Source organism: Callospermophilus lateralis, chromosome 10 (assembly GCF_048772815.1).
Source record: "Callospermophilus lateralis isolate mCalLat2 chromosome 10, mCalLat2.hap1, whole genome shotgun sequence".
Classification (NCBI taxonomy): domain Eukaryota; kingdom Metazoa; phylum Chordata; class Mammalia; order Rodentia; family Sciuridae; genus Callospermophilus; species Callospermophilus lateralis.
In genome coordinates this window covers 64,259,513-64,271,790 of record NC_135314.1, presented here as the reverse complement: position 1 = coordinate 64,271,790, position 12,278 = coordinate 64,259,513, and the positions used below count along the sequence as shown (strand labels likewise).

Sequence of the window (12,278 nt, the reverse complement as noted above, 5' to 3'; positions counted from 1 at the left end):
ACAAATTTAGTGAGACCCTGTGTCAAAATAAAAACTAAAAAGGGCTGGGGATGTAGCTTTGTGGTAAAGCACCCCTGGGATCCATTTCCAGTACCAAAAATAATAATAATAATGGTGATGATGATGATGATATACTTTCAAAGTTTTCATGCATTATACTAGCAAATAAAACATAACGAACAAGAAAAAAACAAAGTGCATATTGATGTCCATAAATTCTGTTATAATGGACTTCAAATGAAGAGGTAGATAAAAATCAATTTCTGCCCTAAGTACACAGTTGTTTCAGGAAATCTCATGCTGTCTGTTGCTAACCAAGAAAATCAGTGTCCTCTTCCTATTCTGACCTGTCAACAAAGTGAGCTGAGTGCCCCTGTTGCCCTGATGACAGCAGATGACTCTCAGGCCACACATAAAACCACAGATCCTGACTCAGGTTGTGGATCCTTAGTAGAGACTCACAACAAGGTTTCACATGGACTTGGGCTCCTTTAGGTGACTTAAGGCCAGGAGTTTTCAACAGTGCTTTAGCAGAACCAATCTTCTACATGGATGACGATTTCTGTTGAAAGGGAATATATAAAAATTTCATCCATTGTTGTGAGCTAAATTCTGAGCCCAGTTCAATAAAAGCCTAAATTGTGGCCATGTCTTTATTTAAATAGTGTTCAAGTCTTATGCTTCTAAATAAAACCTCAAATTATACATATCTTGCTTAAATGTCTTGACATGCCCCTTATAAAGGAAGCTCCAAGTTTAAAAGATATTTAATTTTTAAAAGAGGAAAATTAGGAGTGGGAAGGAAGAGTCTTCACAGAGCTCCAGGAGATGAAGATGGTGACAGATTCCAAAAATTCCGGTTCAAATTCCCAAAAAAGCAGAGAGGGGTGTACATTAGACAGGTTTAGGGTATGACATCCCTAGAAAAGGTGTTTCAGCAGCTTGGAGAATTTCAAGAACAGTAGACTTGTATGTAAGATCTACAAGGCTAACAATGAAGCAAGAGCCAGAAAAAGCAAAACCGCCTAAGAGCAACTCTCACAAGGTGTAGAGAAGAACCAATTTGTCCTTTGTGTTTTCCGGCCTCTTGAACTGTTTCTCAAATGTTCCCTCCAGGCAGCCTTCAAAGCATGCATCCTCCATACTCCTTGAGTTCTCCATTCCTTAGTGCCTGGATCATTTCTGTCATAAATATCTAATAAAATGATTCGCAGTAAATTTCCATTTGGAGAGAAAATAGCTTCCAATATATTATTTGGGCAGTATTTACATTTTAAAGTTGGGTCTTAGAAGGCAATGCCTAACCCAAGAAGGACAAAATCTTGGTGAATTTTGAGCAGGTGTGTCAGGCAACAGGAGAGAAAAAGAGCTATGCTTATCACCAGCAACCATGCAAGAGTGATTACCTATTCATCATGTTTTCTTTTTCAATTATCTTCTGCCATGTATCCATCAAAATTATTTTGAAATGGAACCTACATTATCCAAAGTGTAATTACCTTACCTTATCCCCAAGTCTTCATTTCTTTTCTTTCAACTCACTTCTAATACCTAAACTCTGTACTTGATTGTAAAAATTAGAGTCCAAAGGCAAAAATGTCCTTAAAAGCAACCAAAGCACTTACTTATATAGGTAGATATTCGTGGATATTTAAAGATATAAAAATCATCTTCTCCAATTTGATCATTCTTAAGAGTTGAAACCACCAACTCCCCATTTAGTTATCAGTTTGAGGGGATAAACTCCCTTCACAAAGCGTAAGGTCCTCCTTCTGTCTAGGTTAAGATGACTTTCTTTTTAAATAATGATTTATGCATGCTAACTCATGCTTTTTTCTCACTTTTCCCTCTTTCCCTTCTCCCACTTACATTTCTCAGGACAAACGTTGCCTTTCACTTCACTGCCAGCCCTTCTCAACCTCAGGTAAGTGAGGGCCCCAAGAGTTATTAAGAGCCCACCTATTGGTATTACCCTCAGAAACCATGAGCTTTCACAATTTAAGATGTATTTGCATTCTAGATTGTTCCTCCTGTCACTGGGATTTGGGACACAACATTTAAATTTTTTTTAATATTTATTTTTTAGTTGTAGTTGGACACAATATCTTTATTTTATTTATTTATTTATGTGATGCTGAGGATCGAACCCAAGGCCTTGCACATGCTAGGCGAGCACTCTACCACTGAGCCACAATCCCAGCCCCACAACATTTAATTTTATCCCCTTAGTTGGTGTGAAATGAAAGACATGATATTTGTTTCCTGGCGTGCCTTGGTTTAATCTTCATTGAGCAGATTGTATGTTTACTATGTCCCAAATACAATGGAGATTGCACCAGGTACTGGGAGCACAGGATAAAGAAGAGAGAGATACAAATTCTATCACTGTGGATGTTATACTTGGGATGGGGAGGAACAGAAAGTGGCTCACACACCAAACAGATACACCAATAATTAACTTGAAAGTATGACAAAAATAGGCCAGATTTTAATTTCTACAGTGTTATTGCTAGAATATGTAAGTTTCTCCTGGCATTAAAAAAAAGAGCATGAATGCTGATAAAAATGTAACATGAGAATTAATTATTTTGGGTGTTCCTCATGAAGTCATAATCACAAACAGAATAAATACATGAAAATTTTGATTATTTCAGGCTGTTTTTGGTAACATTTCTAGCTACTTTTTTAAACTTTTTTATAGTTTCTAAAGAGTATAAATAGCAAATTTAAAACAGGTTTATTTATTGTCTTAGTATTTATTATAAATTTTTTGCAGGCTTTAATACAATTTTGGTCCTAAATTCTTTTGCTTTGGATATAGTAAATCTGATATTAAAATATTTTTGAACTGTTGTAAACCTATTACAGTCACTGGTGTGCTGGTAAATATTGAGCAACTTTTCTCAGAGAAAATGCCTTCATTTATTTTATGGCATCTGCACATTCCTGCAGTGTAAATACTTCTATCATGGCTGATTTCAAGATCATAGAGTTGGGAAGAGATGCATGCAATGAGCTTTCCTAAGTCTGTATGAACTGACTCCTACACATCTTTTAAAAATTAAAATTAGCCAAGCATGGTGGCACATCCATGTGACCCTGACTACTGCAGAGACTGAGGCAGGATGATCATAAGTTGAAGGCTAGCGAGGACCATAGACCATAATCAGTTGCCTTCAACATTTATTGACCATTAATTTAAAAAAAAAAGCAGTATTGCTAGGTACAATGAGAGATACTTAGAAAAAGACAGAACAACTTGCACTAACTACAGAAAGAGTGAAGTATGCACCGACTATGATAAATATGATCCATGAATATTGTATACACAATCTAATAGAAGAGCTTGTAGTCTGACAATCAGTGACAATTATATATTTGGCTCCTTTTTATTTTTAAAAATATGTAAATGTCAAAATCTAAATACTTTGTATATAAACCCCACACTAGAATGACAAATACTTAGAACAAACTAATAAAACATGAAAAGTCTTTGATACCTATAAAAGTCTTACTTTACTCTTAACTATTTCCATTTGACCTGTATTTTATTATCCTCTTTGTTTACAGAAAAGATTTTCTAATGCTGTAAACTCATCTAAAGTGAATGTAGCTGAACATTCCCAGACAGCCTCTGTCAATCACTGCTTCTCCTCCTATAAGGTAGAAGCAGGTTGCTGTACTGACTGGTTGCAGAAACTGGGTGGCTAGTCAGGGCCTACATGGTGATTTTTAGCCTAAATTCCAGCCATTGCTGTGCCTACTTGTCATTTGCTTACTCTAGTTGAAGTAGATTTTTAGGGCAGGGGTCAAAAACATTTGTTTGGATTTATGGTAACTTAGAGACAACGAGATTGATAATACTTGAGCATATCAATAAGGTGTTCATAAGTAGCAACTGCTTGCACAAATTCAATAATCATCATGAGAAATATATATGATGCTCAACATTGCCAATAGTAATCATAATAATCCTCTTTAATTACAAAGTGCCATTCCCCTGAGTACCAAAAATTCCGTTTGGGAATTCCAGACTCTCTACCTTTTAAAGAGCCCTGTATTATATGTATTTGAATCAAACTCAAAAATGAAGAGAGTTCTTGGAGGTATTACTGACTTTTACAAGATATGAATAAACTTCAAAAAGCAGCATTATTAACATTTCTTTATCTTAATATGATTTTTCCCCATCAGAAACTTTTGGATTATTGAAAAACATTCCATTTTTATTGCCCTGGTTCTCAAAACAATATTAGTAAAAAAAAATGATATTAGAATACAAATTGTATTATGTTTTGCTTGTCTTTTAAAGGGATGGATTTATTAGAGTCCTAGCATGTGGGGCTCATTTGCGTTATTTTCCTCAAAATCTTAATCAGAAGCTTGACATAGTTTCTCATTGACTTCCCAAGCTTATCATTATTGAGCAGATTCTCCCTTTCTTCATCATTAGTGACATGTTTAAAACTTAAGAGTCGATACTTATGGATTATGAGTCCACTGGGTATTCCCAGTGGACTCATAATTTGTATATGTAAATAGTATAACTTCTTTCTATTAGAAATGTTTCCTACTTCTGATAATTTTTTTAAATGTTTTGATTCTGATCATTTTTTTGGCAAGTGTCTTTAAATATGCCTGAGTTTGCCAAAGATTGTGAACATATTTTAGGAGCTAGATATAGGATCTCATCTTGGAATCTAAATGTCTTCTTAGATTCTTTGGTGGAAGGTCTAAGGGAAAGATTGGTGTAGCACTAATTCTTGCCTATGAGAAAGTGGTCAAAATGCTTGAAGAACAGGCTTACCTGCTTTTCAAGGTGAGGCTTCATATTTCACATTGGCCACACAGAAATAAATCTTGCCTCATGTTATATCCGCATATTTATAATTCTAAGGGTTTGTGTGTGTGTTGGGGGGGTACTTCTTAAGTAGGAAATGCACAATTTATTTGAAAAGAAATGGTCACACCATAAAATGAAATGGCATCTTTGGGTGAATGGTGACTTTGTCATATTTCCTGCTAAATCTTTCTAACATCTGGCAGAACTGTCAGTTGCTCAATATGCATGAGATGAGTGCTGTCTGAAATAATAACAATTCATTGAGATTTGCATCTGAACTTTGTACTTGATAGTAGAGAATACAGTCTTATTCATGTGAAAATGGTTTGAGTCCATCACTGTAAGTATTTCCTAATATTAACAAATCATATCTTTCCTTTTCTTTTTCTCAGTATTTTCTATACAAATTTCCCAAAGATGTGGACTCAGTTATCATTAAAGTGGTATCGGAAATGGCTTATCCATGTTCTGTTGTCTCAGTCCAGAACATCATGGTGAGTCCTGATATTTGTCAGCCTTCTAATAGGGAGTATTGTATTATCTAGAATAAATGAAAGGGAAGAGAAAGGACCACAGCATCCTCTTACACTATGTGTCTCCCCCAAATTGATAAATAATAAGAAAAGTATCTTATGCACCTAAGTGCATGTTCATGTTTGCAGACATTTATTTAGAGAGATAAAAGACAAAGAATAGTTGGCTTCTCACAAAAAAAAAGAAAAGAAAAAGAAAGAAAGAAAGAAGGGTGGAAGAAAGGGAAGGAGAGAGGAAGGGAAGAGGTAATATGGATCTTGACAAAGAACAAGGAAGACCAAGTTGTGGGTTCCACAAAAAAAGTAGAATAGAAACCTACCATTTGTTCTGTTTTACAATTTTTATTGTAACATTCAATTTTACCAGGTGTTAACAAAAAGAAATGGGGAATGTGTTATATACTTTAAGACAATCTTTTCATAGTTATCTTGAGTGTAAAGTGACTTTAACTTGAAAGGCCAAGACACCAGATATTAGGCGGGCTATTTCATAACTGTGCTGGGGAGAAACCTTTCATGGTTTCTTAGTAAGGATCTGTGGTCCAGGTGGAAAAGCCTGGACAAGTTCTACATGTGACATGACATTATGTAACATTAATGATTCTTTCATTTTAATCTTTATGCATTTTGTAGTGCCCAGTGTATGATCTTGACCACAATGTGGAATTTAATGGTGTCTATCAGTCCATGACCAAGAAAGCTGCCATCACACTACAGGTGAGACGTTGCTTCTTGTGTCCACTGTTGTCATGACAATGCTTAAGCGGTAGTCAGTTTACCTACTGAACTAGCGTTCAAAAGAGATGGCTATCCCCTGTGTACCTTGGATCTCTTTCCTCTCTGATTGGTTTAAAACTAAGATTGTTATTGGTAAAACCAAAGCTGAGTGATCACAAATGATGCTATTCTTCTAGGTAGGGATTTCTCCCCATCCATGGGGATTCTTGGGAACCCATGGTGCAGTGGGACACATAACTGACAGATTGCCTAGAGAAATAAGGACAAAAGAGTTCTATTCATTGGAAGCTGTCAATTTACAATAAAGTTTATCAGATCCACTTACAGCAATTAAATATATTCTAACAGTCTGTACCGGTAACAGCAAAATATGACTTCAACTGGACAAAATGACAGATTCAAAGCAATATGAACTGTTGTGTGCAGCAGTTTATTCCTTTGGTATTTGTAATTAAATTATTATTTCCATGTAAAAAGGTACATAGTACATTCATGGATGAGGAAACTGGAACACAGAGAAGCTCAAAGAGAAAGTCAAAATCAAGACTCCCAACTTGGGTCCTTCACCTCCCTCACCTGAATTATTTATTTAACTGCTGAGTGTATAACTTTTAGAAAAGTCATTTATCATTAGATTTTAAAACAAAAACTTAATATGCAGATATTAATTATTAAGTGTAGGTTATTGACATTATTTGTAAGGTGCCTATCATAGTTCTAAGCACTCATGTGGGCACAAAATAGACTCAAACCATAGTAGCGTATGTGTTTAATTTCTTTGATGCAATAATTATCTTATTGTAGATAATCTGGAATCAATTACAGTTATGTGAGAGTCCTTTCCAAGTGGGTAAAGGGCTGGGGTGAACTCTACTTTTCTCTTTCTTTGTGTCCCTACCCCCATGGACTTTCTCCCTTCTTCTCGCTGTCTCCCTTATGGGCCTATCATAAGGTTGTTATGTCTTACACAGAAGAAGGATTTTCCAGATGAGCAGTTCTTCGTGGTGTTTGTGATAAAACCTGAAGATTATGCGTGTGGAGGATCATTCTTCATCCAGGGTAAGAGATAGTGAGAAATACCTGGAAGGGAATGAAAGGAAGCCACACGTTTATCTCTAGTTCCCATTACGGGTCCATCAGCAGTGACTTGGCAGGGCAGTCTGAGAGACACTTGAGGAAGAAAATAGTAGACTAAAGGTACTATTGATTCTGCAAAATGTCATTTAGTACATCCCAACGTTTTAAAGTCTTACACTCCCTCGGGCCATGTAAGTAAACTCACTCAGTTGGCCCTTTACTCAGCAAATATTTGCAATGGTGAAGTAAAGATATTACACAGTGGGTCAAGGTCTATTTCCTAAGATGAGTTTCCTAAGATGGAACCCTTATATTTATCAGTAGTAATCATTTCCATAAAGATGTACACAGAAAATTTAGATTTTACCATTCAGGCTGCCGAAATTATACCACATAAGATAGTAAGAAAGCTGAGTATGATGGCTTTATCCCAAAGATAAGGGGTTATGTGAGCTCTCAGGCATAGTACAAAGAGTTATGGGTAACTACCCAGTTCTACCTTGGGAATGGAATAGGCTGTTAATTGACAATATAGACCTCCTATCCCCTGCTGAAGAACAATTTATGAACAACACAGAGAGTATTTACTGTTGAGTATAACATGGTTCCTTCAGTGTTTGGGTGAAATTTCTGCTAGCATGCAGAAATTCTTAATTACATAACTGTGGAGTTTTACCAGTGTCAGTGTTCCTTAGTAAACTATAAGCTGCTCAAGGAAAAAACAACTTTTTACTGGCCAGAAGAAAAATGCGAACTAAAGGAAGACATAGCTTTCTGTTTTTTACAACTGTTTTCTTCAGATCTCTGTGGACATAAAGGGAAGGACCAAATCCTTCTTCACTGAAGGAAGGACACTGAAGTCTCTTTTGCATCAGTTGGTGCAACTAAAATGTGCTCAGGCAAAGGCCAAATTGAGACTTTTAACCAAAAGGAATATTAGATAGTTTGAAGATTTGAAAGTTAGATTTTCCTCCTTTTCTTGTTAAAATGAAATTCAGCAGCCAGAGTTAATTCTGGACATTTTTGTACAACTACTCAGAAGAGAGGACAAGAATTGCATATCTAATCCATTACACCTTCTGCTTTGTTTTTGTTGTTGTTTTCGGTCTTTCGTTTTTATTTTTGTTGGTTTGGTTTGGCTTTTGTTTTGTTTTTATCAGAAAATGAGAACCAGACTTGGAATCTACAACGAACAAAGAAACTTAAAGTGACCATCGTTCCTTCCATTAAAGGTCAGTGTTGACTCTGGGATGTGGTGGAGAGACTCCTATGTCAGGACATTTCTCACACATGGTTCAACACTGTCATCCTCCCAGGGAAGATCATCACAGAAAAACTAAGGTCCATTTGCCCTAGAGATAGAAGAGGGAATCAGGACACCTCATTAGAAAGGGAACCCAGTTCTAGAGCTGAATACAGCAGTCCTTCCCAAGTCTTCCCTGAGGATAATAAGAAGGGGTGATGTGTGGATGACCTCCTGCACCTTTGCTGCTCTGAATGAAAATTTCTTGGGACTTAAGAAGGGGTATGATGGAGGTGGGCCCATTAAGCTGTCCTGTCCCAGACGTAGTCCTCCTCCTCCCGAGGACAACCTGATCAACATCATTTCTCTCCTCTCAGAATCCGTTTACGTGAAAGCCAGTCTTTTCAGTGTCTTCATCTTCTTTTCCTTCTACGTGGGATGCCTGCTCATGGTGTTTGTTCATTACGTGAGGTAGGTCCAAAGTTTCAAGGACTGTTCACGCCTTTGCCTGTCTCCATGTAATGACAGCAGAGATTTTAGAGCCATATTGACTGGGGTCAAGGCTACCTCAGCCACTGACTGGGACCTTGGGTAGGCTACTTAACGTCCTGGGCCTCGGGTTTCTCATGCAAAATGAGATAATAATTTACCTCATAGAATAGTGTAACTAGCAGAGTTCATGTCAGGGTCATGCACATGGTTCGTGCTGATACGGTGTTGGCTATTTTCATAATGAAAACTCAACCGAAAGACAGCTTGTCTTTTTAAACTGAAATCCTATAGACTGTAGGAAATGATCAGTTGTCCCTAACATGGAACTAACATGAAACAGCTTTAAACATTCTATCAAAAAGTAAATTTTATACCTAAAATAAATCTTGAGGTACCATAAGTAGCAAGAGTAATATGTTCTGACACCACATTACCAGGTGCTTTTCTACTATTATAGTATCAATTTTCCAGTAAAATGTTCCTTTGGAGAAAAAGAAGGGAGATAATTGTGCCATAATTTAACCAAAGAAATTTCCCTTCCCAAGAATTTGGAGCCCCTCATAAAAAAAACCAATCTTCCTTTTACTCTCAGCAGGACTGAGTCTTGAGAATTCCATTCTTTGTTGTGCTTTCTGGGAAACAACTACTAAAGAATGGTAGGAGGTTTACAATAAACAAATATTCTCTCTCCCCTTGAATATGTCAAGAAAACAAAGCCAGCATGGAGTTTTAGGACTGTTGAGCAAGATGACTCAGTCTATAGGAAAATCTCTCTACTATCTCAATGATACAGCTGTCTCAATGATTGAAAACTATCTTTGACTCAACCAAGTCCCTTCTGATCTTTAGGAAGCTTTTGAATTGAGATACTGCCTTCAAAAACCCTGGTACTACTACTAGCCAAATCTGGGAGAATTTAAGCACCAACATAATTGAAAACAATGAATTACAAACCATTAGGGGAGAAATGGAAAGCCATGAGCCCATATATCATAAATAAAGGAAGGACTTAAATATCTGCATATATATATATATATATATATATATATATATATATATATATATCCAATGAATTCAACAACTTCACTAAAACAGATACCCATTAGGGAAGGTGCTTCTAGCAAATACAGTAAAAGGGAGGGCTTTTGCCTATAGCAGAAGACCAAGAGCTGACTGGTAGATAGGAAGGGGATCCTGGAATTGGAAAAATTATCATTTTGGAGACATCATAGTAAAGACTAGATCAGGTTAGGCATTTTCAATGGATGCTAAATTTAGAAGGGAAATCCTATGAGAATCAAGATATTTGTGTGACCTTAATGGATATTCTCACTAATTGCTTACTAGTTTTAAGGGGAAAAGATAAGAACTATACAGAATTAATCAAACACATTGATTAGAATTAATATCACCAAGAGAGGGTGGTCCTCTGAACATGACACCCAGAAGAAGACATGACATCACATAGGTGGTGTTTTAGAAAGGCATATGTTGAATTTAATCATGTGGAAAAACTAGAACAAAATGTTCATAGAAGACAAAGGATAGGGCTGAGGCTATAGCTCAGTGGCAGAGCGCTTGCCTAGCATGTGTGAGGCCCTGGGTTCGATCCTTAGCACCATATACAAATAAAATAAAGGCATTCTGTCCATCTACAACTCCAAAAAATTTTTTTTTAAAGAAGACAAAGGATATATTGAATTGTTTCATATCAAAGGTGAGTAAAAACATTTGACACCTAAAGATAATACCTGATCTCAGATTGGATCTTGTACTAGAAATTTTGATACTTGTATTATGGTTACGTAATATAATAACCTTTACTCTTTGGAAATATTTAAGGATAAAAGTATACAACATATGCAATTTGTCAAATGGTACAGAAAGAAAATTTAGATAGATACATGAAATATATAGATAGACAGCTAGATAGACAGATACACATACAGAGAAAGAACAATAGAAGCAAATGGAGTAATACGATAATAATAAGTGAATGTAGGTAATGGGGATATGGATGTTTTATATTCTGTTCTTAAAATTATTTTCAAATAAAAAGTTAAAAACAAAAACCTCAGGGTAGGGCAAATTTTATACCTGGAAAGTATATATATTAACTGATCATCAGCTTTATTAATTTACCAGATCATAGTCACTAACATTTAACAAGTACCTGTTCTGTGCCAAGCAGTGTGCTGAGCCCTCTAAGTAGTTTTTCTCATCTCATGACTCCAACAGTATTTACCACTATTATCACCATGTAACAGTTAAGGAAATTGAAGCACAGAGAGATTAAGCAATTTGACCAAAAATTCACAGCCACTAAATGAAAGAGCTAGGTTTTGAACTCAGGCAGGCTGGTTCCTCTCTGATATCTTAAGCAGACTGATCAAGATGGGTCTGGAGTAGTCAGGGCATGTGAATGAAGACAGTCCTGGCGAGGGAGACCTTACCAAAAGCCTAGGCACCCCAGCAAGGATACAATTTTAAAATGGTCCCCAAAGTTTCCAATTTTGCTTTAGATGAGCTCCAATGTTCTGGAGCTCTCTTCTGCCTCTCTTAGACTATCTCCATTTCTGATTTTAAAAAATAGGATTTAGTCTTAGCTAGCATGTATAATCAACACAGAGACAAAAAATTTTTAAGTAAATAGCCGATTAGAAATCTCTCTAAAGTTGTTATTCAACCAACTGAAGTGAACACAGATTTTGAAACTTGTAGCTTAAGGCTCTGTTGAAACTTCTAGCTGCAAATTATTTTGCTACAGTCAAATGCACAAGCATATATTCTTTCTAAAGATAGACAAACTGAAAATAGAAATCTGGAGACATAAGAACCATGTGGCATTCTAAACAGAGGAATAGACTGGGGGAAATGCTAATGGGAGATCTCTTCCTTCACTGAACTAAGTGAAACAAAGTTTTCTGCAAAACCATTTGAAATGGTTTTCTCGGCATAATGCCATCTACTTGATGGGTCCCCTAAACTTTAGTATTTATTAGTACAAGTGGAATTTGTGCTATGAGATCATGATGAGAAGTATTGACAAGAGACAGAGCCCTGCCCTCAGGGAGCTAAGATTGTAGTACCTTTATGCTGTATTGGCACGTAAGCACCATTTGCTGCCCATCTTCCAGCCCCAATCCATTCAGCATTCTATAAAGAATGTTCAGCTTAAGGCCAAGCACTGCATGTGTGTTCTCTTACTTGTTCTTCACAAAACCCTGCCAGATGTTGAGTCTAAACCACCTAATCCTGAGTACTCATCCTTCCCTTTGATTCTTTTATTAGTTATCCATTTCTACAATAATACTTCTTAAACAACCACAAAATTTTAGCAGCATATGGCAAT

At 36.4% G+C, this 12,278-nt stretch overlaps 1 protein-coding gene across 5 annotated transcripts in view; it reads left to right on the top strand.

The window, feature by feature from the left end:
* Sidt1 (SID1 transmembrane family member 1) overlaps positions 1-12,278 on the top strand; it is an 81,847-nt gene that overhangs the window by 32,576 nt on the left and 36,993 nt on the right. For 3 of the 5 annotated variants that reach the window (XM_076868860.2, XM_076868862.2, XM_076868861.2), the window contains exons 4-9: positions 1,879-1,924; positions 5,236-5,337; positions 6,010-6,093; positions 7,086-7,173; positions 8,352-8,423; positions 8,812-8,905. In XM_076868860.2, coding sequence (XP_076724975.2) covers positions 1,879-1,924; positions 5,236-5,337; positions 6,010-6,093; positions 7,086-7,173; positions 8,352-8,423; positions 8,812-8,905 — 486 coding nt within the window. The remainder of the gene's footprint in view (positions 1-1,878; positions 1,925-5,235; positions 5,338-6,009; positions 6,094-7,085; positions 7,174-8,351; positions 8,424-8,811; positions 8,906-12,278) is intronic. The other 2 variants (XM_076868863.2, XM_076868864.2) reach the window with 2 other exon arrangements.